The sequence below is a fragment of the Harpia harpyja genome, chromosome Z, assembly GCF_026419915.1.
Source record: "Harpia harpyja isolate bHarHar1 chromosome Z, bHarHar1 primary haplotype, whole genome shotgun sequence".
NCBI lineage: Eukaryota > Metazoa > Chordata > Aves > Accipitriformes > Accipitridae > Harpia > Harpia harpyja.
This window is the reverse complement of record NC_068969.1, coordinates 4654040-4681211: the sequence shown is the minus strand read 5'-3', so window position 1 is coordinate 4681211 and position 27172 is coordinate 4654040. Positions and strand designations below refer to the sequence as shown.

The following is a 27172-nucleotide window of genomic DNA, read 5'->3' as shown; positions in this document are numbered from 1 at the left end:
AATTGCAACAATATGTGGTGTTTTGCTTAGATTTATTATAAGAATGCATAAAATGGTGTAATATAGCAGCTTGTTTACCTGGAAATCCCTCCTTGGGTCAATCTGTGTATTCAAAATGCTTAGTAAAGCTTCTGAAAGCACTGCTTAGCAGTGTTGCAAAGCAAATCTGAAGTTATTTAGCAATAGACTAAAAGTATTCATTTTAATAATTTAGTTTTTTTAGTCTCTCAAAGCAGTAGTTTGGGAACTTAATGGTGTTTTGCAAAGACAAAGGAATATTAGCCAAAGTGAAAGGAAAGAAGGAATCAAATGTTGAAAGTGCGCAAGCAATGAAATCAAACCACCTAAAACAGAACACTGTATGTAAAAACTCAGCCTGTTGATTTCACCATGCTTTACCAAACTTAGCAAATCACTAAGGTATGACTTCTGACCATACTTTACCAAACAAAATATCCAAAGCAATCTTTTTACAGAAATCCACATATCTTAGGATTGTCTCTTATAAGAAACGCAGTAGGTTTCAACGCACTGCAGATGAAGTACCATTGTGTCTTGCAGGTAATAGTTTATTTGAATAAGAGAGAACTTTGAGATAGAACAATGTGATCTTGTTTTTATCATGATTGTATAGCTTCAGAGAAAATAAAACTCAGGTGTTCATATATGCTGTCTATAATATGCTAAAAAAAGTGTTTGGAGATCCTTCACTGTTAAATGTTGTGCAAACAGTATGCTTATGCTGATTATATGACATGTCTATTGGCAGTAGGTTGGGATGTGTGGGAAATGCATAGAGAAACCTCCACTTCCAGAGTGAGGGCAATAAAATTACAGTTCAGTAGTTAATGTGTGTCCTTAGAAGTTTTATGATGTGCAGTTGCTTACAGCTTTTATATGCCTTCAGAAAAGTCAATCCCTGTATTAAGCCATTTCATCCTTTGTTCCGATCCATTCTGAAGAAGAAATTATTAGACAGCATACCTATAGTACTGAAGAAAACAGAGTACTTACTTTTTTTTTTTTTTTTTAATGCCTCACAGAATAGCCCAGGATAAAGTAAAGTAATTGTGTGAGGAATAATGACTTGCCAGTCATCTGTAACCATTTCCTACCACCAGCCTACTCTTATAAGAAAGGATTGTAGAATTCAAGAAATATGAAAGGTGTTAGAATTACTTTGAATTTTTATTGAAATTGTTCTTTAAAATAAAAATATTAACTACTTCTTATCAAATTTTTGGCCACTTTCTCTAAAGAATATAATGTTAAAATCCAGAGAGGAATATTAAAAATGCTTCTTTTCTTTGAACTCAGACATTAAAAAGAAACTTCAAGAGACTGAATTCCTTTCTAGGGAAAGAGAGATATATTTGTAAACACTTACTGTTAATATACCTAAGCAGACATTCATATCAGATGTATTACTGAAACTGCTTTATCCACATTGTCTCTGAAGTGGTGATTTATGACTATCTAGAAGCTTTAAAATAACTACTAATAACTACTAACCCAATATTTAAAAGTTTTGTGAAAGTCTGATTTGTCCCCTAAATGGGCAACATGATCCTGATCCTCTACAGTATAAAAATCTAGCAAACTAACTATTCATTGTACAAATGAATGGGATCTACCACTCTCTGAGTTTAAAAAAAAAAAAAAAAATTCAAATACACTTTGTTTCAAAAAAAACCCCCCATCCACATAGAAATTAATTGCTTGTTCCTCGAACTCATCAGAATCTGTGTTTGAATACAGGAAGTTTTCAGGGTCATCTAAAACAAACAATTTAACATTTTTGTTCTTGACATTTCAGTTAGAAGAGAATTTATCACTGCAAAATGTTTGGTAGAAAATCCAGTACCACATATGTCTTAAGAAATTTGATTCTTGCACTGCTAGAATGTTCATAGCTGAAGGACTTTTGATTGTATCATTTTTAAAGCTGATGGTACCATTTAAAATGTTTTAAATTCAGTTAATCAAATAAGCCAGGACCAAGTTGAGGGTTTAGTTATATTCTTTTCTAAAATCTGATCTTATGGAGGTGTATCTGGGGGCACAGCTTGATCTGTTGTGTTTAAGTAGAATTTCTGTCAATAGAAATAAAAATTTATGGCATAATCTTGAGCTTCTATTTTTACAATTAATGTTTTTATAGTGAAATGATATTAAGAAATATACTACTACCTTACTTCAGTATATAATATACTGTATCTTATTTAGAGTAGTAAGAAGGGTTTAAATCAGAAATAAGCAGACCTGTTAGTAGCAGAAAATAAATAAAGCTGTGTTTCTAGAGATAGGGGTTGCAATGCAAAAGTTGGGTGTTTATTTGATGATCTGTGGTTTAAGAACAACACTGCAATAGGATCTTATGCATGAAAATGCATGTGGTGATAGCTGTCTTGTATTGATATAGTTGTTTTCAAGATGAACATGCTCCAAGCGTGACTCTTCATTCTCCTCTTCACTGTTCTCATGAACATCATCATCATTGATATGAGTCTTGCAGATGCGTTCTGGAGGGACCGTCCTGTGACATTGTGGAAGGAATTATATTTTAATTATTCAAGATAACTCATAACTTCATAATTTATTTTAGAGATGCTGTTTATGTAGGGATTTGAAAATGTTAACTTAATCAGTACATTAAATTTTCCCAATAATATATTTATTGAGGACTTTTGCAAGTCATTCTCTTTAAAATTCTCTCCTTGCATTGTTTTCTCATTTATATCATATACTTAGTTTTCCTGAGGAAGGTATTGCCACATGTTGCTGAATGAAAACTTTCTGTATAACACATGTAGTAAGATCCTCTGTCAATCATTACTTTGCTTTCTAAACAATACAGAGGAACCAGAGAGCATGCCTAACTTCACAAATGGTGCTGGCTGAAACCTGCTGAAAGGCAGCTTTCAGTGGCCACCAGCAGCTGATGACTCCGTCCAGTTATTTTGTAACCAGTTTGCAGGCTGGTCCAAGAGCAGAAAAAGCTGGTACTTTGCTGTGCCTATCAAATCGCAGCTGCCCCAGCAGACATATGGGGTGTTTTATTACAGTATTACAGATTAATTTCCTGGAGGGAACTGGTGCTCAGCATCTTTGTGAGCATTTTCAAGAGCTATGAGGAAGGGTGAAATCTCACTTTTCTGTTATCATATGCAGAAATACTGCAGTAGAAAGCTCAGGATTTAGCTCCTCCTTCAGAATTTTTTAAAAAAGATTTACTTAAAAGTAAAAAGTTCTGCTTTAAGCATGTCTTGTGACATTTATTTTAATGCCATTAATGTAACAAGGAACTTGGAAATTACCTTATTTTATTATTGTTCAGTCTTAAAAAGCGTAATTTTCTCATTTCATCAATTCCAAATGGTACAGACTTTAATTCATTGTGATCCAAAAACAACTCTCTCAGAGAGTGATATGCTCCAAAAAATGATACTGGATCTATTCCATCATCAGTAAGTTTGTTAAAGGACAGGTAGAGATACTCCAGCCCTGGCTTCATGTGACCAAAGACATATCCTGGAATTCTTTCAATCTGATTTCCTATAAGTATCAGATGTAGTAAAGATTTTGGCAGGTAGGAGGGAACATGATATAACTTATTATAAGAGAGATCAATTGACTCCAAGTTCCTGCATTAAAGGAGAAAAAAAAAAAAGGGATGAAAACATAGCATACTGCATTGTTAATGCTACATTCTGTACAAAATAGTGCTTAACATGATTACAAGGAAACTAAATTTCAAAGGGAAATTTATTTCTGTTAATGGAACAGAATGCATTTTATGGAACATGGTCATGAGTAATTACTCTAGGAATAGAAAGAATTGAAGTCATTAATTACCAATCAAGCACAATGATTCTGTTGATGGTAAGAAATCTACAGTAATGAGTACAGAGAGAATGTTGAATAGGGGAAATCCAAGGGACTAATTTGTGATTGATAAGCATTGCTGAATTGCCATGAGTTACACTGGAAAACACATAATAAGCTTGGGACTTTAGTGGTTATCCCATTGACATGGATTTTTAAATTTTGTTCTAAAGCCCATGAATTGTTTTGTGAAGGGCTCCTTTAGAATCATTCCAATGTGCTTCACTCCCAGAGATGAGAGAAGCTGTTAGTACAGTGTGGTGGTTTTCAGATTAAGCAGTTTATAAATCAGGAAATCAACTTGATAGGACTGCTGCTGACATGTTATGGCAAGGTACCTTATGTAGCTTAGCAAATAATTTACCAGAAGAATCAAAAGTAGTATCGTCTTTTGCTTCTTTCATTCTCATTGCTTCCTCTGCTTATATTCTACTTTCACACAATGCGGCTGCACAGTCTTCCCTTCATCTTATTTACTTTTATAATTTTTAATCCAATTGGAAATAAGGCTATGACAATATGAAATTATTTTTAAATTACCTTTGAGATAATTATATATTAATACCACATTATTGTATAATTTTATAGACTATTATTGATAATTAATGTTCTTTTTTTTAATTGCATGGTCAGAAAAAATATTTAGACTTCTATGTTAAAATGGTACAGATTTGAGGCATAAGATCTTTTTATTTGAAAGCCAATTCTGAATACTTCCTAGATTATACAATTTAAGCAAGGGAAATTAAGACAAATTAGCTAAGGAAAACAAGCAAATCTAAAGATAACTACAATTTCAAGTTAAATGTAATGAAATGCAAATATTTATTTCATTATCTGACTCACTAATAACAAAGAAAAATAAAATAATTATATTTTAAATTATTCTTACTTACTCTTGGTTTATCCAAGCCAAAGGTGCTATTCTGTGCTCTTCTAATTTGTTATGCTTTAGCACAATAACATTTATGTTTCTTGTATGGTTAAAGCAAATTTCTGACACTTCTTCAATTTGATTATTTTCAAGGTATAACTCCTGTAAGTGCATTTGGAAAGAAAATTTGTGAATGCAAAATATGCTATTCTTTCCCATTGCAATTCAAAATGTAGCTATTACCTATTCTCCGTATTACCTGATATATCTGTTAATTTCTGAATCTGAATCAGAGTAATTTTGTTTCTGTTGTGTGACTTTCAGAAACACAATTTTTCAAAGCAATTGTTTTGTTTTCTAATTTGTGAGAAAACAGATTGCTTTGAAAGATTAAATAGAAGAAGAATTGTATCTTTTGTCTTGTCTGAAAGTTGTACAGTGTAAAAGTATATAATGTGAGAGTGATGAGATTGACAAGAATTTGTTAATTTTTTTGTGTCTTGGAAAGCTATTAGTGAGAAAAATATTAAGAGTCTTGCTTTCTTAATATTTTTGCTGGGCACTTGTGAGCTTTGAAACTTTCAAATTTGTAGGAATATAAAATGTTAATGTTTTACAAAACTTCATGTTGTGAGTCTGCAACGTATCATAACTGCGTGTTTTACATAGATTAAGTTCCTGATAATGGCTTGTAATATAGGATAAATATGATGTGAAATAAAAATGGAGCAATGACTGAAATATATGTAGGACCCAAAATAGAATTTAGGGCCTGCAGAGGAAGGCTTTGGGAAAATAGAAAAGCAACTTTGTAGCTGGAAAATCATTGTTTGTGAATTTATTAGGTGTTGGTTTAAAATTGAGTGTTCCCAAAGCATATAAAATGTGGAAAAACTTGCCAGGTGTTCACTGTTTCATCAAGGAGGGATGAAGTGAAAAAAAGAAAAAAATGTAACATATGAGTGAATGGGTAGTGGAGAACATTAAGCTGAAGTAAAGTTGCAGGCAGTAGCTGCAGAAGAAGCTAATGTTATAGAAGAGATATTGTTGGGTTTGCTCGATTTGGTTTTCTTTTTTTTTTTTTTTTTTCTCCTTGCATTTCAGATCATGGAAGATCCTAAGGATAAAAGGAAATAAATACAAGGACACTGAAATGAGAAAGGGCAAAAGGAAAGATAGAACGAAGAGAGATGGTGAAATTAATAGGTAGCAAGAATTACCTTTGAAGTAAAGACTGAGGTAAGCAGAGAATGAAACTAGACAGAGATTCAAATGGAGGAAGAAAATACCTTCCAGATAGCATCCCTCATTTGGAACACCAGGGAAATTGAGACTTAGACCAGCCAAAAAATGAAGAGGGTGGTTAGATATAAGCATCTCGCTTTCAGACTAGACAATCTTGGTTCCTTTAGTCTTTCCTTATAAAACAGGTTTTCTAGATCTCTTATTATTTTTGTTGTCATCTTGTGAACTTTACTCTGTGTGGTAACTCAAAGTGCACAGGTTTTTGCACTAAGACGTTATCTGTATTAGGAGTGTTATGTGAATGATGTGTAACTGAACAGACAGAAGTTGCAGGCTATACTATTTTGTGTGACAGTACTACATAAATTCAGACTTAAAAGATACCTTTTGGGATGGAGTTGGTATATAAGTAAACTTCTAGAAATAATGACTAAGGAATAAAAAAATATTAATATATCTGGAAACAAATTTATAAAATTTAAATTTATCTGTACCTTATGATAGTAATGCAGTAAGTAAAAAAAAAAGTCTGTTAAAATGTCTGGAAAAGTGAAGCTTTCTTGTTTGGGGTTGTGGTTTTGGGGGTTTTTTTTGCCTTTTGGGTTTGTTTTGTTTTTACCTCAAGAGTGGCGGGAAGACCTTGTGGGATAATTCTAAATTTATTTCTTCCCAGTCGCAAATAAGAGAGACTTTTCAAAGGATAAAAGGCCAAAGGACTGACATTTGCTTCACTGAGTTTATTTCCTTCTAATTCCAGGGTGACCAAGTTCTTTAAATCTGGGGAGAAAAAGTTGGAATTTCTGTTAGTTAATTCCATCTCATATCATGTTCAAATGCATGTTTAAAATTTAACCATCTTAAGCATTACTCAGATCAGTTCACAGCAATGAAGATATAGTGAAAGGATTTTCATTTATTATCTCATAATCATACAATTATATTGTTTATTAGTTTGTAGAATTTTAGAGATTGACTAGAGCTTTATTTATAGCTTTCTCTCCCACTTAGAAGGGAAAAGAAGGCAGCTGTAAGGCTTGTGGATAGTGCTACCATTTAGGCCTTATTACTTCATGGTTATGTGCAGATGATTTTTGGAATGCTATGTGGGTGCTGACCTTTGTGCAGTTGCTGAATAATATCCATGGGTCTTCAGTCACTTACGTGATAATGGGTATGTTACTCTTTCTTCGGGCTCATATATTCCCGCTCCCTGCTTTACTCATTTCATTTTACTCCTTTCAACCACCTACTGTCCTGTGTTGAGAACCCTTAATGGATTATACTGTTCTTCCTCAGCCATCCAAATGCAGGTCACAGAAGAAGCCAGTGTTGATCAATATATGTAAGCAGGAAATACTGTTTCATAATAATAAGTTCTTCATTCACAAATAATCTAAGTAACTTTTTTTTTACAGAAGCTTTGTATAGCTCCTTCTAACAGTGCAGTTTGATTTTAAACTAAAAGGCTCTTGCAGCCCTTGGCCTAAGTTTTCTTTGTCTTAGCTCAAGCATTTATATTGCACCATAGTGAGCTGTATCACTAAACTGATCCAGTTTAAATGGGGAGCCTTTTGGCAGGAGAGGAAAGAGAGCAAAAAAGTCAGTCATATTATAACATTGATGGTACCCCCCCTAATATTTTTTAATTTTTTTTCTTTTTTTTTGTATCAGCCCACATTTTGCTTGGCTTAAAACAATCATGGTTAACTCCAGCTCTATTCTGCCTTATTTTTCATGCACATCAAATTCTATTTGCTTTCATGCAATTTAAAAAATAATTAATATAGTTTCATCACACATAAAGCGATCAGGTTATGGGTCAGGAGAGTAGCTATCTTCAACATACTTCAAATCCATCTCTACTTAGTAACCTTAAATATAAGCTTCTTTGGGAGAGTAGCAGTTGCATAAGAAGGGAAAATGTATTTTTAAAAAACTTTGTCATGCAAATCTTTCAGCTTTTGTTGCCTTTTGAAAACATGGCACTTAAGCTAGCAATTATTTTCCTGGTTATATCCAGATGCATTTGGTTGGACATTCTTCTTTTCAAATTTATTTTAATCTTTTCATATGATCAATATTAGTTTTCTAAATACCTTGTAAGCCATCTTCATCAATGGCATGAAGGTGGTTGTCATTTATTTTTATTTCTTCCAAAGATGATGGCAATTCAGAGGGAATATGTACCAGCATATTTCCATCCAAATACAAACGTTTTAGCTTTTTCAGGATCTTAATCATAGGGGTGAAGAAGAGAACTTAGATTATCAAGGTGTAAAATATATGGTTAAACATACAGTATAATCATAGTTAATGTTTTCTTAAACACATGGTTTTTTGAAGATTTTCAGTAGCAGTGCACTAGTATCCAGTGTTTTGAATAAAAAAATATTTTTCTCCTATCAGTCTAATTAATTGGTTTCTTTATGCTAAATATTAACAAAGATGCCAGTTAATGTAATGTCCAACTGGAAGAGCTTGATTGAGCACATCAACTCTTCACACAGCCATCCTGCAGCTATCCAGTCATAACTATTTGTATTACTGCTACTGTCTTTGAGTCATGTAGGTATTACCTTACTACATTATTGCAGTATCTAGGAGTTCAAAGTACATACATTTATAGATTATGTGTTTATACTCTTCATTTGTGAGCAAATTGATGGTTTTCTGTAGGTCAGCAAATTTACTTTACTCAAGCATAATGACAGCAACTTTTTCAGTGACCTAGGATTTTTGTGACTTCAGCCAGCTTAAAAAATTGGTATGAAAAATTACCACAGCTTAATTTTGATAAATGCATATCAGTAATCATGCAGTAGTGAGCATTTCTTAAAAAGGTGGAGATGTTTTAGCAGTGGATCCACTGAAGCCTGCTTTCTACCAGTTTTGTCTTAACTGCCTGGTGTGATACAAGCCTCGCTAAAATTTTTTTCACGATTGAGACACCTTCCTGGTCTGTCTTTTCCATCCACTTTGATTTCATAGGAGTTGTAGGAACTGAAGTCCTTTGAAGTCAGCCACAGCTGTGCATGTTATCTGGAGGGAGGTGGTATACAGAAAGTCCTGCAAGAAGACTGATTGCATATGGCAGGAAACAAAATTAAAAACTTACTGTGATAATTCAATTTGTTGTTCATATGCTTTTTGTGTTCATCTTGCCTCAAAAAGCAAGGCCCTGATGCCTTACTTCTACACTTGAACTACTACCTGTGTGTTCTTGCTTGCATGAGAAATTATTATGGGACTATTCTGCCTTCAATTGAGGTATGTGTAGATGCACTTGAATAGCCTGTTACCATGTAAATTCCCCTTGCAAGAAAAAGACTGAATGTAGAAAGATTCTTGGACTATTTTATGAGAAAGCTGTTCTTTTAGTAAGCAGCTATGCTTGAAAGTTTCTCATTAAAGATAGTCAACAATAAGAATACAGCTGATTACATGAACTGCTATTGAGTGGATTTTTATAGTAAGACTTGGCATAGGCAGATCTTTTTGGGAATTCAAGAGCATAAGCTTTACAGAGCTAATGTAGTGAGTAAGATGATACATAATTTACAAATATTGAGCCTGAGTATCCCAGGTGTTGTTAATGGAATATGAGCCCTTCAATTCTGAAATCTCTCAACTGCAACTGGTAAAATATGAGAAAATTGTCTCTCTTATTGTTTAACATTTAATTCTTGGTGAATGTCATTCAAAAATCTCTAGATATTCTTGATTATGACAAGAGATTTCTTGAAATAGCCAGGTTTAACTGTATTGTAATTATAGAATGGTTACTCATACTAGGTGCAAACTGTTTTAGATCCATAGACTGAAAAGCAGGAAGACTTTTCCTTTAAGCAAGAATTAATCATAGGATAGTAGAAAAGTTAGGCTTTCTTACTTTGAATGCTTGTGGACCTATGCCAGGAGAGGTAATATTATTTTTACTTAGATCAATCCATTCCAAATTAGGCATCCCGTTGAATGCTTCATCTGAGATAGTAGTGATACTATTTCCTAGGACAGAATTCAAGAAAATAGTTTGAGTTATGAATTACAGTATGCATCTGAGTTGTGTAGTATTGTACGTGAAAAAATATTACAAAAATAGTTCTATTATATACAATAATTGTGTGTAGACATATTCATATTGGTATTTAAACACTAGTAAGCAAATCTAACATTTTTAATTCATTGGTTTAGAGGCTTGGATGTAAAATTCATTCTAATACATTTTTATGACAAGGAACAACAAAGTATCAACACTACTGTTGACTGCATTTGAGAATGGATAATGTTACTTCATAGGAAAAAGCATGCAAAGTAGACCCATTATTTACCTGTAAGGTCTAGACTTGTTGTATCTGGATCTGAGATTGGTGGTATTTGTGTAAGTTTGGCATTAATACAGCTTATTGTGGTGTCCGAGGTGGAACATCCAGATGGCAAAGGATGAGCTTCTATGGGTGGAACAGGAATTGGGAAATGAGGTGGCATTCTCAAAGTACCATCATCTTCATCACTTTCATATTGTATTTCTTCTTCTGCAGCTTCCTTTCTTGTGATAGGCTTCTTTTCTCTGTGATAGGCTTTATACTTCTGTCGATTTTTTTTGCCTTTCCTTTTTCTTTTCTTTTCATCCTTTTTATGACCCTCTTTCTCTTTAAACTCTACCACTTGCGTTCTAAGCAGTTCATCTTTTTCAGTTTGAGTACGTGCTGATGACAATATATTGGTGTTGTCAAGGTCATTGGGTTCTGGAGAATCACCAGACAACTCAGTCACATCATCCAGTGAGATAATACTTGAATCCAAAAAGGAGGCTAACCAGAGGCAATGAGAACAACAACAACAACAACAAAGTTGTCTGATAAGAGGATATGAAACTAAAGTTTTAGTAAAGACTGTTCCCCTCATATAGTAAAAATATGGTAACTATAGAAGAATAGTATCCCCCTTAGAATATTATTTGAAAGAATTAAAATATGATCTTATATTGCTGCTTGACAGAAGAGACATACTTTGAGAAATGATTGACCCAACAGTACAGAACAGTATGATTCAATGCAACTCCAGAAAAAGGGGAAAAAATTAATATAACCTTCCTTATCTTCCTTTTTGAACTAATACATTAGGTTTTTTGTGTTGATGGAGGTGTCTAAAGAGAAAAAGAATGTGTCTGGGAGTGGGAGGAAGGTAATTGAATAAAATTCACAAAGGTTTAGACTTGTTCTCCTGTGCGGGCGACTGTCAGATGTAGAGATGGCTGCAGGTAGGGAGCTCACCAGGGAAATGTGTTAACTCAGTTACCAAAATGCAGTTTTTACTCACATAACAGGGCAATTCAAATAAAAGGAGTTTAATTGTTTCAATCAACATGACTTCTACAGTTAATTTCTGTGATGTCTCTACTCAGTACATTTCTGTCTGTCACATATGTGCGCGCGCACAAGGCTAAACAATATTTTACAGTAAGAGGAGGTTAAGTTCAGTACTTTGCAGACTTAGGGTATTGGGAATGGTGGAAGGAAAACACATTTCATTTTTATCTTCTCCATTCCTTTTCTTTTTAAAGATACTGATTTTGTTTAAATTTTTATGAAGAAACAAGATTGTAGTTCTGTTGTTCCTCTTGTGAGTTGACTATCTTCTCTCGATTTATATCAAATAGCTGCGTGTTTTTACACTCCTAAGAAAGATTTACCAGTCTGTAAACTGTATCATGTTTATTATGTATGTCTAATATATTAATAATGGCTAGTAGTTATTGATTGATCCTTTGGAAATGGAAGTGGGATATAAAATGTAACCAGATGTTCCTTCTTCATACATTTACCAAAATTTTGTAAACGCGGGAGGGAAGAAACAGAAAGGGGAAAATAAAAAAAGAAATATAATTATCTTTACTATTGCATACTTAACATCTTCTTTTCTTTAAATATTATATTAAACTCCTCTAACAGCCAGTGTACTCTAAGAAACTGAAGTCAACTTGAGTAGAAATTTTGAAGACCTGCTCTTATCATGTAGTTCAGAACTCGTTTTCTCTGTAAAAGGATAATGTGTACCTTGTAATCCTTGATATCATTAAACATAGTGTTTATGTTAGGTTTTGCATGAGTTAGTTTTAAAATAGTAAAAATAATATGGTGTACTGTACCAGTATCAGAACAAACTGGGCAGCATTCTCCTGCAGGTATAATAGTTTTGGGACATTTCAGGGGGTGGCACATGGTTGTATCACATATCACTTCTCCTTTTGAACAGAGACAGGTAATGCAGGGCTTGGGAGACCAGACGGCTTTATCGTACATTATCATCCCATTAGCTGTGCAGTGCCCCTTCTTTCCTAAGAAAAGAAAATAGAAAATTGGACTTAAATAGCTTAAACTGAAATAAAACCAATAGTGTTTATTTAAAACTTTGGCAAGACGCGTTACTATTTTGTTCTCATTTTGAAAATATGTAAAATATACCTTATTCTAAGTATCTTATCATTATTCCTTATTTTTCATAGCTGTATTTTCTTCAGCTTATTAGTGATTTCCAATCTCTATTTAGTTCTTGGCCTCTCAGCTGTGAAGGCAATCAAGGGGGAGGTACACAATTAATGTGTATGTAGCTGTTACCTGCTTACAGCTTCACAGTGAAAACTGAGTGCAGGTTCTCTGTCCCTCTAATTGTGTGCTCCCTCTGTTTCAGGCAGTTGTCGTAATAGTTCATTTCCTAGCCAACCGATGAATACCCTTACCATCTTTGTCTTCTGGAAAAACTCTTGAATTATTCAAGTTCAGAGATATTCCTAAAATAGGAAAATTAAATCTAGATGGTGAGTTTCTGAGGGTCTTTTGCATGGCAGCTCCTTTTTCCTCTCCACCCTTAGAAATGGAAAGCAGAAATCACAGATCTCAATGAAAGCTGTATGTAGATACAGTTGAGAAAGAAGCAAAAGTTTTCTTCATCACAATGGAGTTAAAATAAATCATGCAGAGCTTGAAAATATTTTTTCCAGACCCTCTTCTGTTTCTCTCTTGTGTGCTAGACATCTTTTCTAATATCTTGCACATTTAAATGAGAAATTCTTGTTAAGGCTGTGTGGAACTGGGAGGGTAACAATATTCACTTCATGGTGACTGTTCATAGGCTTAATGGAAGTAAAGTCCATTCTGTAATGACTGGTAAGATGGCAAACATCTCCTCCTCCCTGTAACTTGCTTTATCTGAAAAAAACTCTTTGCTAGGAAAGTAGCAAGCTTGAACACCTTGTGCTATTAAATACTTCATCTCCAAAGTTTCTGGACATGTATCTACAAAAAATTGAGATTTCCCCAGCGTACTAGTTGAAATTTTCAGAAAGAAATGTAGAAGATACTTATTTTGTAAGCTATACTCAGATATTCAGTAGACAAGTTGTTTGGAGAGCATAAAGACTTGGGAAAGAAACTATTCCAAGTCTCTCTTTCCTTCCAGTGATGGAGTCTACCTCAGCAAAGGTTTCCCTGAGCAGTTCTCATCCAGACACCAGGATAAACATTGCAATTTAGCATGACGCTTTTTTTATTTTCTTTTGAGAGAAGGAAAGCCAAGGTTGAGATTCTTCATCCCATGTAATTCTTTTCCTATTTTTGAGCGTACCTCTAAATCTGGTGAGATTCTCAACTCCCTACACACCTTCCTTTTCCTCTTTCTAATTATTGTAAGAATGCATTGCTGAAGTATTCGTTTCAAGCTGAAAACCCATTTCTAAGTTACTTTGTACTTTCCTGTGTATAAATAAAAAAAAGATTTTCCTCTTTTCCTATTTGGTTTGACTTCCTCCTTCAGATGAAAGTTGTCTAATACAGTGGAAAAATCTTATCTCAACTGAATTTACATGCAAGAGACTTTTGTTTGTGATAGACAAATTGTCTTTGGAGGGATTGTTTGCAGGGTTTGTTTTCCCGCACTCCGCCCAGGTCCATGCTTGGTTGTTCAGTTTTAAAGGGAAGAGTATTCAGGATAGTCTCTAAATATCCTGACGAGACTGTTGTAAATATTTGGTTTGAAATGTCTCAGGAATTAATATTTGACTCAAAGTCAGGCATTCTGCAAAATCCTTTAAGGCAGTCCTACTCTCAGCTTCATAACAAAGGTATTCCTTTGCCCTTCTATTTAAAGACCATTGGATACGAACCTATTTTCTAGAACAAAAATTAGTTATCAGAATCATTCTGCTTGGATGCTTTTCTATATTCCTTACATTTTAAAAAATGCTCTTTTGATTTAAGTTACTCTCGCGATGGAAAGGGAGAGAAATTAATTTGTTGAACAGTCGCATCTTGTTTTTTCAGAGGTCCAGGGTATGTATGCATCATTTCAGCTGCATAAAGTTGTGTTCTAATCAACTCAAACCACGTTAACTGAAGAAGGAGATGAGTTAGCCCAGGCCAAATGTTAGTTGGCTGTAAGTCCCTTGTCATTCTACCCAGGTATCTGTAATGCAGCTGTTTGCTGGATGCTGACTTCTGGTTTTTATATGCTTGCCAGGAAGCCACAATATTTCTTTTAAATAATCTCCAAAGGAAACACAAAAAGGACACTACACTTTCTCATGTTAAACAATAAAACGTCAGCTGTTCCAGAGGAACATATCTGGCTTGAGATGGAAATTCTTTGGTGCTTCCTTAAATTCTTTATTTTGTTTTAGCTACTAGACTGTATCTGAAGTTGGTGCAAATCTTGTCCGAATAAGCATAAAGATATGGGTTATCAGGCCTTGCCCTCTGCAGACTTTAACAAATTATCTTGTTTTCTGTGTATGTGAGAGTTACTTAAAAAGACAGGACAAATGTGTGTGTGCAAAGGCAAAGAGGTACCCTTTCATTGCGTTGCAGAACTGCTACTTGGCGCTTTGTTGGAATTCACAATACTTATGAGACAGAGTAAAGACTGCGTTGAGATGGTCCTTAAACTTCCTATCCACTGAATAACTTTAGTATGGGTATGAGCAGGGAGAAGTGAGGTTTAAGAGATATTAGAAATAGTGCAACAGTGTACATCCTATTCTGCACTGCTTAATGGGCAGACTGTGGTCTGTAAAGGACAAACAACTGCAAATTACTTTATGTTGTGGTTTGATTTAATTTAAATGGTTCACATCATTTTTATATGGAGGAAGGAGATACATCTGGTTACTGTTAAACCGCTATTTAACTGTTAATTTTCATCCTGCATATGTTATCTGTAAATTGTTTTTTAGGCTACTAAGAGCAAAGTAAGTAGCTAGGAGAATGAAAATTAAGTTTTGGATTGCATTTTCTTCTGTTCCGAAGCATGATTAATAATAGTGTTCTATTATTTAATAGGCTCTGTTTTTTCCAAATCTGACATTAACTTGAAAAAATTTTGAACTTTAAAAGCTAGACTAAAAAATACCTTGTGGTTGAAGTCTTTGGCAGATGAGCATAGGACTTTTAACCTTTGGAAATATGGTGTAAATTCAGCATGAAGTTCCAAATAAAATGAGTTCAGTGGTTTTAGCTCAGCTTTTGGATACAAGTCCAGATAGAAAGAAACAAATGGGGTGGGAGGGGGAAAGAACCATGCATTATTTCAGCATGACTGATGGTCTCTGACAGAGAGACTGGAATATCTTACATGAAGTGTATGCTGTTTATGTGGTATTTTCCTCTGTTTAATTTTAAAAATATTTTTAAATTAAAGGTTTGACATCAGTAGTACATATTATGAAAGTAACATTGTAGTACACACTAGAAATGCTACAATCAAGAGTTTTGCTAGTTTTCCCATTAAAACCCCTTACTTAAAAATATTTCATTTGAAATGGTTCAACCGTTCTGAAAGTAAGGACTCACAACAAATAGTAATTGTTAAGAAAATGTGACTAAAATATGTTTTGCCATTTAAGTTGAGATCTATTAACCTAGTGTTCGTGTCTCTTGTGTGACACACTGAAAGGCTTAACTTTTTGCTTATAAAAATAGATTATTATCATTTTATGTAGAACAGTGGTAATCAGGGCATTCTTATTTTTTTCACAAAATTGCATATGATAATTTTACTCATTGCGTGATCTCTTGGTGCCGGAAGGGAAGTATCTCTGTCTCTATATTTATTAGCTATAGAGTTGATATGACCCTGTATTGGTTCTTCACAACATCCCAGTGTCTTTTCTTCAACCTTTGAACCTCTTTCTATGAAAAGAAATGAAGTGTTATAACTTCTCAGTAATTTTCAGTTGATTGATAACTGGGGTTTCAAACCTGAAAAATACTGATAGTAGTATTCAGAAGTTCTTATCTTCAGAATGGATGTCTGAGCTTTAGACTCGTGAATCTTAATTTCCCGTTTTGTGAGTCGTAATTTCCCATTTGTGATGTTGAATCACAACCATCCTAGAGCAAGAGTTCACTCTTCCTTTACTGCACTAAGGACCAAAGAGACACTTAACAACTATCAGTTCTCAATCCCTGTCTAGTCTTGTATTCTTTGAGGAGACTGTAGAAAAGCCTGTTACGATTACCAAAGCAGGTTTCAGTAAAGATCAATGAAATTATGCTTTTTGTTTGTTTGTTTCTTAAGACATCAAATCCTCTACCCTACATCTCCTTCAAAAACCATAAAATACATATTAGTGCAGCAATGTGAAAACATCTAGATTACCAAAAAGGCAAGTTTTAAATAAATCATACTGTTGAACTCTTCTTTTAAATGATTCCGGGTTCTCGATATTGGTGGAACATAAGAGTGATCTTGTGTTGAATGAGTGTTGTTTTTCTCTCTTAGCTTAGTTTTCCATCATAAGGGTCTTGTTTGTAATGTAAGTTTCATATTGCAATTATTACTGTGTGTCATTAATTTATTCACAAAATAAAGAATTATTCATTAAATATTGTGTGTAGACATAATTTGAATGCTGCTTTTCAAAAATACAACAACAAACAAAGAACTTAAATCTATTTTAAATAACACTGGTGTTATTGGTGTTAGGGCCTTAGTGAAATGCTAATTGGCTTAGATATATTGAGCAACAGATTCTTCAAAATGGCCTTCAAACTTGCCACACATTTGAAGTTATGAAAATATCCCAACAAAATTTGTATTACTTAAGATGAAATGAGAATGCAGAAAAATTGCCAAAAATATTACTGTTACCTGGCAAAGCAAGATTCTTTGTAAGGCTTAAGCATAGATAATTAAAAAGCTTCATATGCTAGCCACCAAATAATTATAAAAGGCAACAAAAGTAGGTTAGCAAAAAGGTAATTGAGTTTTATTTCAGTATGTGTTGCAAGCAGAGCTAAAATAAAGCTTTCATGAGTTTATATTTTTCATTTGAAATCAAGAGAAAAATCGTCCCACTCTCAGTAGTAGAGGGGCTTTATTCTTACCTGGTAAGACATTGTAACTAGATTCATGTCCACCCAAACCTATGAGAGAGTCAAATACACCCATAACACTGTCATCAATGTTAATAAGAGGTATGCTGGGTACTACAGCAACAGGAGCTGGAAGCTTCATCCTTGGCTGTCTTGGGGACCTGTGCCCTGCTGAGGAGCTCCTTCTCAATCCTCTGTAGCGCATTCTTCTCCTTTGCCTCCTGAGAAGTGCACTAGTTTCATTTTGAGAAAAATCAATGCACAGAGAGACAAGCAGGAAATAATAGACTAATGATGTAGCCTGCATGTTTTTGTGTGTCTTGGAAAGTATCCTGGAATGGGAAAAAAGAGGAAAATTAGATACCTAGACAGCTTTTAGAATTATGTCAGTCATGGTGCACTGTTCAAAGCAGGTGGACCAATACATGATAGGTCAATATAACCAAGCTTCCTCTTGGAATGAAATTGCCCTATGGGAGCTAAAGTAAGCAATTTTAGTTTTGTGGTTTTCTGCCCTTATGGGCTATAGTCAAATTCAAATAGCTGCTAGCTTTGTATTCGGGGTTGCATTTGAAGAGGTCGTTTAGATTTGCAGTGCCACCAGGCATTTGTAGTTTAGTAATTGTTCCTTCTTCCAGCAAGGGAGTTTTTGAGAGCTGTAATGTGTTTCTTCACTTTTTTGATTGCTAATGTTTCTTCCAGGTGGTTGTAACTCCTGAACATGGCAATGGCAAAGTAACAGAAAAATGCCCAATTCATTTCTGATATGCCACCCCAAATGCTTTTGGTTTGTCATTTCTGTGCAAGATATTTTTCAACAGAGATGAAAAGAGATGTTGCTTTTGCTTCCGTTTCTAGCCATCCTCTTCTTTAACAGAATCTTTCTGGTTCTGCAGTAGAGGAGATCTTTTGGAATTTTGATCACAATAGCACTCTTTGTGACATCCCACATCTGCTTTTCTAGTGGAAGTTTTTATTAAGCATAGGTAGTCTAAAAAGGTTGATCTATAGTGGGTTGTGTACTGCATTTACTTTCCAAGAAATTCAAAATTACTACATGTCTTGAGACTTCTTATGCTTCTGACAGAAAAATTGCATTTACTGTCACCAATAGGTGGCATTCCAAAACAGAGCAGTCAAGATTCAGGAGTATGCATAGAAAGCATATCCAGCAATGGCTATACCAGTGTTGAGCTAAGGCTATGCTTGTCCAAAGTTATTAATGATTTGTCATAGATCTGCTGGCATAATTCTTTCATAAAGGAAATGCTTTTGTCCTGTGGTCTATTTTAACTGAGACGGTAGAGTCTGAAGACACTAGGATTCTTGCGAAGTTGAGAATTAGTGAAGAACTTAAGAGTAAGAGCACTTAGTCTTTGTGTCCAAGACAAGGCTTAGAGTATGTCCATGGTTTTTGTCTAAGGAAGTGTTGAGGGGATTAAAAACTGCTTTTTCTTGATGTTCATCAGTCTGGCTTTATATGTAGTCTTTCACTTTGGAGTTAGTCTTATTATAGTTACTTGTATAAATACAGGATAGTATTGTTCCAGGAACATGAACTGTGGTTTTGCCTGAATCAGATTTTTTTTAAAAAGTTTGTGCATCTTGGTATTTTCTGATTTATATAATAGGTCAAGTTTTTGGTACAAGTTGCCTAACTTTTCTTGAACATAAGGCATGTGATTGATTGCATGTTTTTCATGCTTTCCACAGCACAATTCTCATAAATTTTATTCTCATGTTTTTAAATGGGAAGTTGGCAGTAAATAAGCTTAAAACAGTATGCTTTTACTTCTTTCTGATATTGTAGTTTGTGTTCAACTATTTTAATTTTAAAATATTATAGCAAATATAGATATTAATTTGCAGAATTTTGTTAAGCTAAGATAATGCTTTTATTTCCTTATAAAGGGAATTTGAGATGCAAGTGTCTCACACAAATCCACATAATGTCTCATGTAATAGCAGGGTTTTCAAATTAATCCAGATTTCAGTTTATTGCTTTCTACCCATTAGAAATCAGTTGTTCCAAAATGCCATATAGACTTTATACTGGCATTTTATTTACTGAAATTACTGTTAGTTAACATATCAAATAGATGCAGAAGCTTGTACTCTGCATTGATGATGTCTTTTCTTTTTAAGAAAGTGCTTGTTTCTTAGTACCTCAGCTTGCAGGACAAATGACCTAATGTTTTTGGTTTCTGACTTACTTGCATGGTAATGACTGGCTATAAAATTACACAGTGAACTTCTGTTCCGCAAGTTTGAATGAAACACAAAAAGAGCCCTTAGGGAAAACTGAATATACAAAGAAAAGTCTTGAACATGTGTATTCATTCTGTTGAGTTAGTGACATCTTAATTATGGTCACATTTTTATAGTATACTCTATAATAACACCATAGCTATGTAGTTACAATGCTGCTACATTTCTGCTTTTTTAACATTTAACCATTTCTTCCTGTGACCAGAGGCATATGATGGCATGACTGAAATACTTTTCCATTCTCTATGCATGTGTTTTTAAAAGTCAGGAATAACATAGGGTGAATTACATTACATTTACTGTATAAATGATGTCTCAGGGTTTTGCTGTTAACTTCAATATAGAAGTGAAACTTGTTTTCATAAAATACATTATAATTACAAATTTAAAAAAAAACCCAAACCAACAGAAAACAACCCCCCAATAATAGGTCTTTATAAAATAATCCTGTTCATATATGTGAGTTTATATGCTATATTTTCACACCAAGTTAACTTTTCAGTACTGAAAGCTTATTACTGCTACTTTCAACCAAATGGTGTTCCTTGCATGCAAAATACTGAGCTACATTTCTAAGTTTCATTTCTTGGCTTATTTTATAAGTGCTGTCTCACGTTTTAAGGCCCAAATTGTGAATGTCGTACAAGAAAAAGGCCTTAAATGCATTGGGCCTTTACTGCCCATGACTTGAATCCTCAGATTATCTATCAGGAAGTTATATTTAGTATAGTGCCAGCGAAATTTTAATTTGGGGAAAATTCAACCTATTCAACTTCTATGACTTTCATACTAAATGATTACATATCAAACTAAAATTATAGGTAACTAATATAATGAAATTATTATATCTTTGTGTTGCCAGATACTCTCAACATGGCTGCATTGCTATACCTTTTTTAATTTTACACATAAATGTTTAGATCATGCATAGTATGTGTAAGCATCTTTATTACCTTTACTTTTATCACATAATGTGTTCAGTAGTTTGTAGCTTTCAAAATGTTTATCTTCAGTAAGTTCAGTATCTGTCATTTTGCTATTATATTAATGGAAATAGTTAATTTTTAAAGTACGGACCCTTTAGAAATGCCAGAGTATCAGAATTTATTAAATAATCTATCTTTATCTATTCAGTCTAAATTCAAACATATTTCTAAGATGTCAAGGTTATTTCTCATGATACACAGGGGTTAAAGCTATTTACAAAGATTTTTCACATACTCTTCTTTAAATTTATTGCATAGAAATGATTTACATTTAGCCATACCAGCAAAATTAATTGCACTTTCAGTTAGTTTAAGCGTGAAGTGCGTGGCAAACATTCATACCAAACAAAAAGCAGATCAACTGGTATTGCATATTTTATCTAGAAAAGCATTTATGTTCAGTATTGCTAAATATAGCTAGTATTATTTCATACATATTTGCAAAGTTAACATGTCGTTTAAGCCATTCAACACCATGCTTTAAGCAGTAATTTAAAATTTAAAACATTTTACCTTGTAATCTAACCTAACAGCAGATTCTGCTTGGTGTCATTTAGTCTCCAGTTGCAAATGAAACAAAATCACAGTGATATCTTTAAAACAAACAGAGAAACAGTAGGGATTGTTGAAACATGTTAGATGATTCCTTAGTTAAGTCTGAAATAGCTTCTTTCCCTGGGGACAAAGCGCTGTTCTGTTCTGTGTGCAGAGAATCAGCTAATACTGTTACTCGGAGAACTAAAAAAGCTCACTTAAGGAAAATGAAAAGCAGCACAATATGTTCGGTCCGTAGGCTGACAAGGCACAGCTGGAAATTCTCTTTCAGTACTGCAGTTGCATAAGGAACAGGAAAATGGAGTGTTTTCAAAAGACACAAAAAAATGTGTATTTTATTCAGTTCTGTTTTATGTATTTAGAAATTTAGTTTCCAGGTGCCGTGATTTTAATGTAGATTTATTATTTTATAGAGATAATGCATTTTGGCAAACATAAACTTAATACAAAAACATTTATTAAAATTAAAACTTTTTTCTTCAATTCATATTTTCTTAATCCACTCCTGCCCTTGTAGCCTATAACCTATAAGCAGCAAACCTTTTTGTTGAAGTTTTAGCATGGAAAATTTTTCTTTTGTCCATTTACAGCAATGATTTCACCATAAGTTGTAGCTTATGCATGGAAAATAAAATGACTGAAGCATTTTCCCTTCATTTTTTTTGTGAGGCTAATTACATCCTGAAACATGATCCTGAAGCACAGCTATGCAGAAGCTGCAGTGAAGTTTGTAATCCAAATATGAGAACTGAGGTGGGGGGGGGAGGGAGGGAATAATGGTACATTACCACAAGTCCTTTGTATGCCAGCAGAGCCTTTTCCTTCATCCCCAGATAGAGCTTCTGCAGAGTCTCAGTGTTTGATGAGATGGTGAGTCTGCTAAGCTTCAGAAATGACAAATTTACCTGGTAGATAGAGTCGTCTGAGTTCTTCTGAGATTAAAAATTTGTTGTTTGCTTGAATTCATACTCTGAGGAATGTTTAGACAGATAGTCATGGAATGGTATAACCATTGAGTTAACCATAATTGTTAGCCAGTATGTGGTGGAAAGATACTGGGAAAACACATTGTCTCTTAAAATAGTCATTCAGTTTCTACTGTGCTTTGCTTTGCAAAGTCAAAAGAAGAAATATTAAACTTTTGTAGTTTATCTGGAGCTGTTTAAAAAGAATGGAGATAGTTATACTTAACAAATGGAGCTAGCATCTGAAATGAGATGACATGGTTCAGTACCTGTGCTAAAAGCATTGATCTGTAAAGGGCAAGTTGAACAATAGGACAACAGTCCTTCTAGCAGAAGCGGGGAAAAGAATAGCAAAGTAGATAATCTTCTCATGGCTATGCATGTCAGGTAAATACTTTATGTATTTAAATGATGGTGTATTTATTAGAGACAAAAATGACAGCATTCACTTCATTAAATATTTAAATGTGGTTTCTTACGCTTTTGATCACTGTCTCAGGATCATCTTCTGATAGCGTTCAGGCACACATCTCCAGAAAGCCTGCCTAGCTGGGACACAAAATTGCCTGCTAGTAGGCCAATAAGGTGGATCTGGCCAGCCTTTGCTCACATAAAGCTCTGGTTTAATGCATCTGCTTTGGATGCGACATCTCGAATCGCTGAATTCTAGTAAATCCTTAAACCTGGACTTTTTAGATTATGTCATCTCTGTATTTTTTGAAAGCTCAACATCGTCCAGAGCAGCTTTCTAGAACCAAGTGGGACACCATCTTGTCTCCCCTGCTAGATCATACAGTGAAAATCCTACATCCTTTAAGCAGACTGAAGGATCTCTTACAGTGTTATTGAATCAGTATATAGACTTCTCTAAAACAGACACTTTAGTGTGAGCAGTGGAGCACAAAGGCTTGCTAATTTTAAGAATCTGAGATGATCTATTCACCTGTTATATGTGTATTCCATCACCTGGGTTTCGCACAGAAAGCGATTGCTGGTAAACAAACGCTTCCTCTGATAATGTTACTGCTTCTAATATGTGAGTAAAAGTCCTGGAGGCATTACAGTTCTGGTGGTATCCATGTTTAGCCTTCCTTGTGGCCACCTTTAAGTCACTGTTCTCCTTTAATATGCATGCCAAAATGAAGTTTCTCCTATATGTATGTGGTGCCATTTCTGTTACACTGAAGTTAAAATATCTGAACAAAAGTGTGTTGTACTAAACAAATAAATAATCTAGTTTGTTCTTCTCCTTTATCCCTCTAGTTACCTGGCATAAGAGTGTGGCTTTGTGATCTTAGTAGTACCTGCCATTAGTATGAAACAGAATGCCTATGAGGCCCTTGCTTATCTTTTTCTCAACTTCTGTTAAGGAAGAAATAAAGACAATCTGAGGGATCTGCAAAGACATAGCTCCCTCTTAATGAAAATGACATTACACTTTCCTACAATGAACAATAATGTTTTAAAATTGTAGGAGCTGTTAAAGAGTGTGTCCCATGGTTACCTGATATCTGGAGGGTTTGGGGTTTTTTTAATTTGTAAAAGCAGTATCTGAAAATAGACATCATCTGCTGCCTTCCAGTAAGATTTAAATGTATGTAAGATTAGTAATTAAATATTTCTTTAATATTGTTATTTACTTAAAATCTTCCATGCAAACTTGCCTGTCATAATAACTAACGAAAAAACCCTGTATATTTGGCGAAAACCTCAGACTAGGATGGCCTTGCAAATTATTTCATACATATGCAGTTCAGGTAACTTCTGTTTGAGTGAAAAACATTGCAGTATCCTCAGGGATCTAATATTTACTGTGTTTATGTGAATAATTCACTCTGAGAGCAGAGCAAGTTGCCAATATCTGCTTCGCTGTAAGTACTGTTATGCCTATCTATCCCATATGCATGGCTAGTCATTTGAATGAGTTGTGCAATATGAATGTTATTGTCTATTAAGATGCCTTAATGCGGAATGGTGTCCTCTGAGGAGAGAAGAGACAGAGTAAACAGCAGTGACTAATAATTAAAATAACTTTTTATTATTTTGTATCCTATGGCAAAGTGCCACCAGAGCACTGTTGCTTAGTGTCTTGAGCAAGAGCCAAAGGATGTGTGAAATGAATGTGGAAGCCTGGAGCTGCTGGTATGGATTCTTCATAAAATCTAGGCTGATTGCTTTTCCTTATAGTTTATTATTTGTAGAGGGACAAGGCTTACCCTCTTTGCTGAAATTATCCAATGGACATGATTCAAGGAAATCTTCGGCGAAAAAAAGAGGGCTTAGAGTTTAGATTGGCATCAGGCTTGTTTGTAGTGGTTACAACAGGTTTTTATAACATCTCTAACTGTACCTATTAGATGACAACCAATAATGGAAATAGGCTTTTAAGCAATTTGATACAGTTGAAATAAATTTGTTTTCTATTTTTTCCCTCAGAAGACCTACTTTTCAAACACTGAACTAAATCTCACTTCTGTGAACATAAAGGATCCTATGAGTTGATCCTATGAGTTAAGACAGCAACCTTCCTGGACCCCTATACTGCTATAAAGTATTTTTTTAAATTTTAGGTACTTCTAGTAATTGTATTTGGTTCACTATTTCTACTTGAGTTTTCTGATCTGTTGCCCCATTAAGTAGAAATTAAATAAAGAATTAGAATCTTTTAAAAGCTATACTAGGGAATCATATAAGAGCAAGTGTGCTTTTTAAGCTAGCCATATCATATGAATATACCTTATCTCCATATTGTGAAGCAGCATAGTTATGGCAATATGGAGTAACAGTAGGATACTTTCTTCTGCTCTCCCAACAGAACTTGTTCACCTCAGTGGGTAGTGTAACTATAGCCTTTTGTACCAAAAAGTTGGATTCTTTAAGTATCAGTGTTCTTGGCACAGGATGAATTGAAGCACAAACTTCAGATGATTTATATATTCAACAGATTCCTACAGAGATTTAGTTTTGGAACTACATATAACATCGATAACGTATTGCTCTCCTCTGCTTCTCTGTTTCCAGTCATTTCCTCAGACAGTAATAACAGATAAAATGTGTCTACTTTTGATACCTACTCCTATACCATGAAGGAATACAATATTTATGAACTAGAGAATAATATTTTGTGATCTTACAGAATTACTTCCGAAGTGTGAGTGGCAAAAGGGATCTTTTTTGCCACTGTTTTTTCTTCATCCTTAGCATAGCTTTCTACATTGCTTCTCCACAACATCAAATGATAATTTTTCTGAATTTCCTGAGGGCATCAGTAGCCTCTTTTCCTTTCACAGCAAGGAAAAGTATTAGTCAGTGTACAATAGTACCATTGTTATTTTTCTTTTTATCAATTTTACTTCTTCCTGCAGGAATGAATAGTGGGAGGAAAAACTTCACTACTGTGGCTCTGTTCTAAATCTTGGGGGTGGGGGTGGGATGGGGGTGTAAAATTAATGTATAAATTAATATAGTAGAATCTGTGGTGTTGAAAGTGGCTTATAGATTTTAAAATTCTGTCTGAAAACCCACTTAAATGCATGGAGCATGCTGAAACAGGAGGAACAACGTCTGTTTCTTAATTATCTTGAAAATGCCTGAAGTGTAATACCTTCGTCATTGTCCAAGTGAGTGAGCGGCTGCGTGGTGCTTAGTTGCTGGCTGGGGTTAAACCACGACAGTCATCAAAGAAAGCCAGCAGGCTGAAAGAATATAAGGAGGACATCTTAAAAAAATAAAATAAAAAATTCTTAAGCAAAGTTAAGAAGTCAAGCATCTGGGATTGGTCAGTTTAAGAGTGGAAATTTGAGAGATGATATAGGGAGTATAGAAAGAGCAGTTGAAGTCACTTTTTATGATCACACCTTATAGAGATCATGAAACCTCAGTTCTACATCATACCTCTTAAAAATGTAATCTTTTATCTGCATAATGGCCAAACAAAACACATGAATGGAACATGAATAGCCTTCACTGAGCCAATTTAGTGCCAGGTGTAACCTGGCTTATCATACTAGAGGAAATAATGCATTTATTTTAGACAGCAGCTGATAACTTACAGCATTGCTTAAATTACCTTCTTAACTTACTGTATGAGTGTACTCAGGAGGTCATGTAGGTCATCTAGTCCAACCTACTGCTCAAAGCAGGGTGAAGACTGATTTCAGACCAGGTTTTTGTTCAGTTGGTTTTGAAAGGCATCAAGGGTAGAGTTTACACAACTTCTCTTGGCCGTCAGTTCCGATGCCTGACTGCCATCAAGAAAAAAATTTTTCTTTATCTCTCATCTTTCTGAGGATGCACCTCCATAAAGAGCTGTACTTTGTATTCTCTTTGATATTGCAAGGCTACTCTTACAATTTCCCTAAGCCATCTTTTCTCCAGGCAGAACCAGTCTCTTATTTCTATTGTTAGCCAACCCTAAGGAATTTGGAAATGGTTCAAAAGGGTATATAGCATGCTTGGTTATAAAATGTGATTGAAGATGACATTAAAATAGGCTCTCAAAAAAAAAAATCAATGCCACTTCAAATGGATGTGTATAATTTTTTTTTATTCTCTTATTCCATGTGTTGTGATCAAGATTAGAGAAAAGGCAGTGTATTTTCATGCCGACTTTGTTGGCTCTTTGAGTGCTCTTGGCTCTGAGATCTCTCCAAGTAGAACTTAAAGTCGGGATTATTTGCAGGGCTGACTCCTAGCTAGTGATGACTTGCCAAGTTATGATGGTTTAGACAACATATATAGCAGCTATGCAGTACAAGTTTTGGAGATAGCTTTTTTTTTTTTCTTGCTTTGGAGTAAAACAGAGAAAATGTTGACTAAAAAGATGGAAATTGTGATAAGTGGACAGCATCAGAGTTTTCTTATTTTTGAAGCAAGTTGTGACAGACTGTTTCTGTAATTTGTACAAACAAGCCCAAAATGATAGGCCTGTGGTGTTACGGATTCTGAGCACTTGAACTTTTGGGGAACTTGTGCATATGGAGTACATTTATAGATTTTTAATTTTCTTGACATTAATTTACACCACCA

General features: G+C 34.4%; 2 protein-coding genes across 4 annotated transcripts in view; one reads left to right on the top strand and one right to left on the bottom strand.

Annotated features, from left to right (window-relative positions):
- The window catches only part of CENPP (centromere protein P), a 165706-nt gene that overhangs the window by 98867 nt on the left and 39667 nt on the right, over positions 1-27172 (top strand). The window lies entirely within an intron of this gene.
- Positions 16-22127, bottom strand: ECM2 (extracellular matrix protein 2). Its single transcript, XM_052779021.1, has 11 exons — positions 21968-22127; positions 21138-21217; positions 17383-17702; positions 12153-12341; positions 10333-10815; positions 9894-10009; positions 8101-8236; positions 6624-6781; positions 4782-4921; positions 3318-3644; positions 16-2536 (listed from the first exon to the last, which is right to left on the bottom strand). Exons 3-11 carry the CDS (start codon positions 17675-17677, stop codon positions 2332-2334), a joined length of 2049 nt encoding a protein of 682 aa, XP_052634981.1. The 5' UTR covers positions 17678-17702; positions 21138-21217; positions 21968-22127; the 3' UTR covers positions 16-2331.

Coding starts and splice junctions, on each gene's coding strand:
- ECM2 (XM_052779021.1), bottom strand. CDS start 17,677: ATGCAGGCTACATCATTAGTCTATTATTTCCTGCTTGTCTCTCTGTGC. Junction 8,237..9,893: donor TAGGTCCACAAGCATTCAAA/GTAAGAAAGCCT, acceptor CCTATGATTAAG/ATCCTGAAAAAGCTAAAACG. Junction 6,782..8,100: donor TGATGAAGATGGCTTACAAG/GTATTTAGAAAA, acceptor TTTTCTCCCCAG/ATTTAAAGAACTTGGTCACC.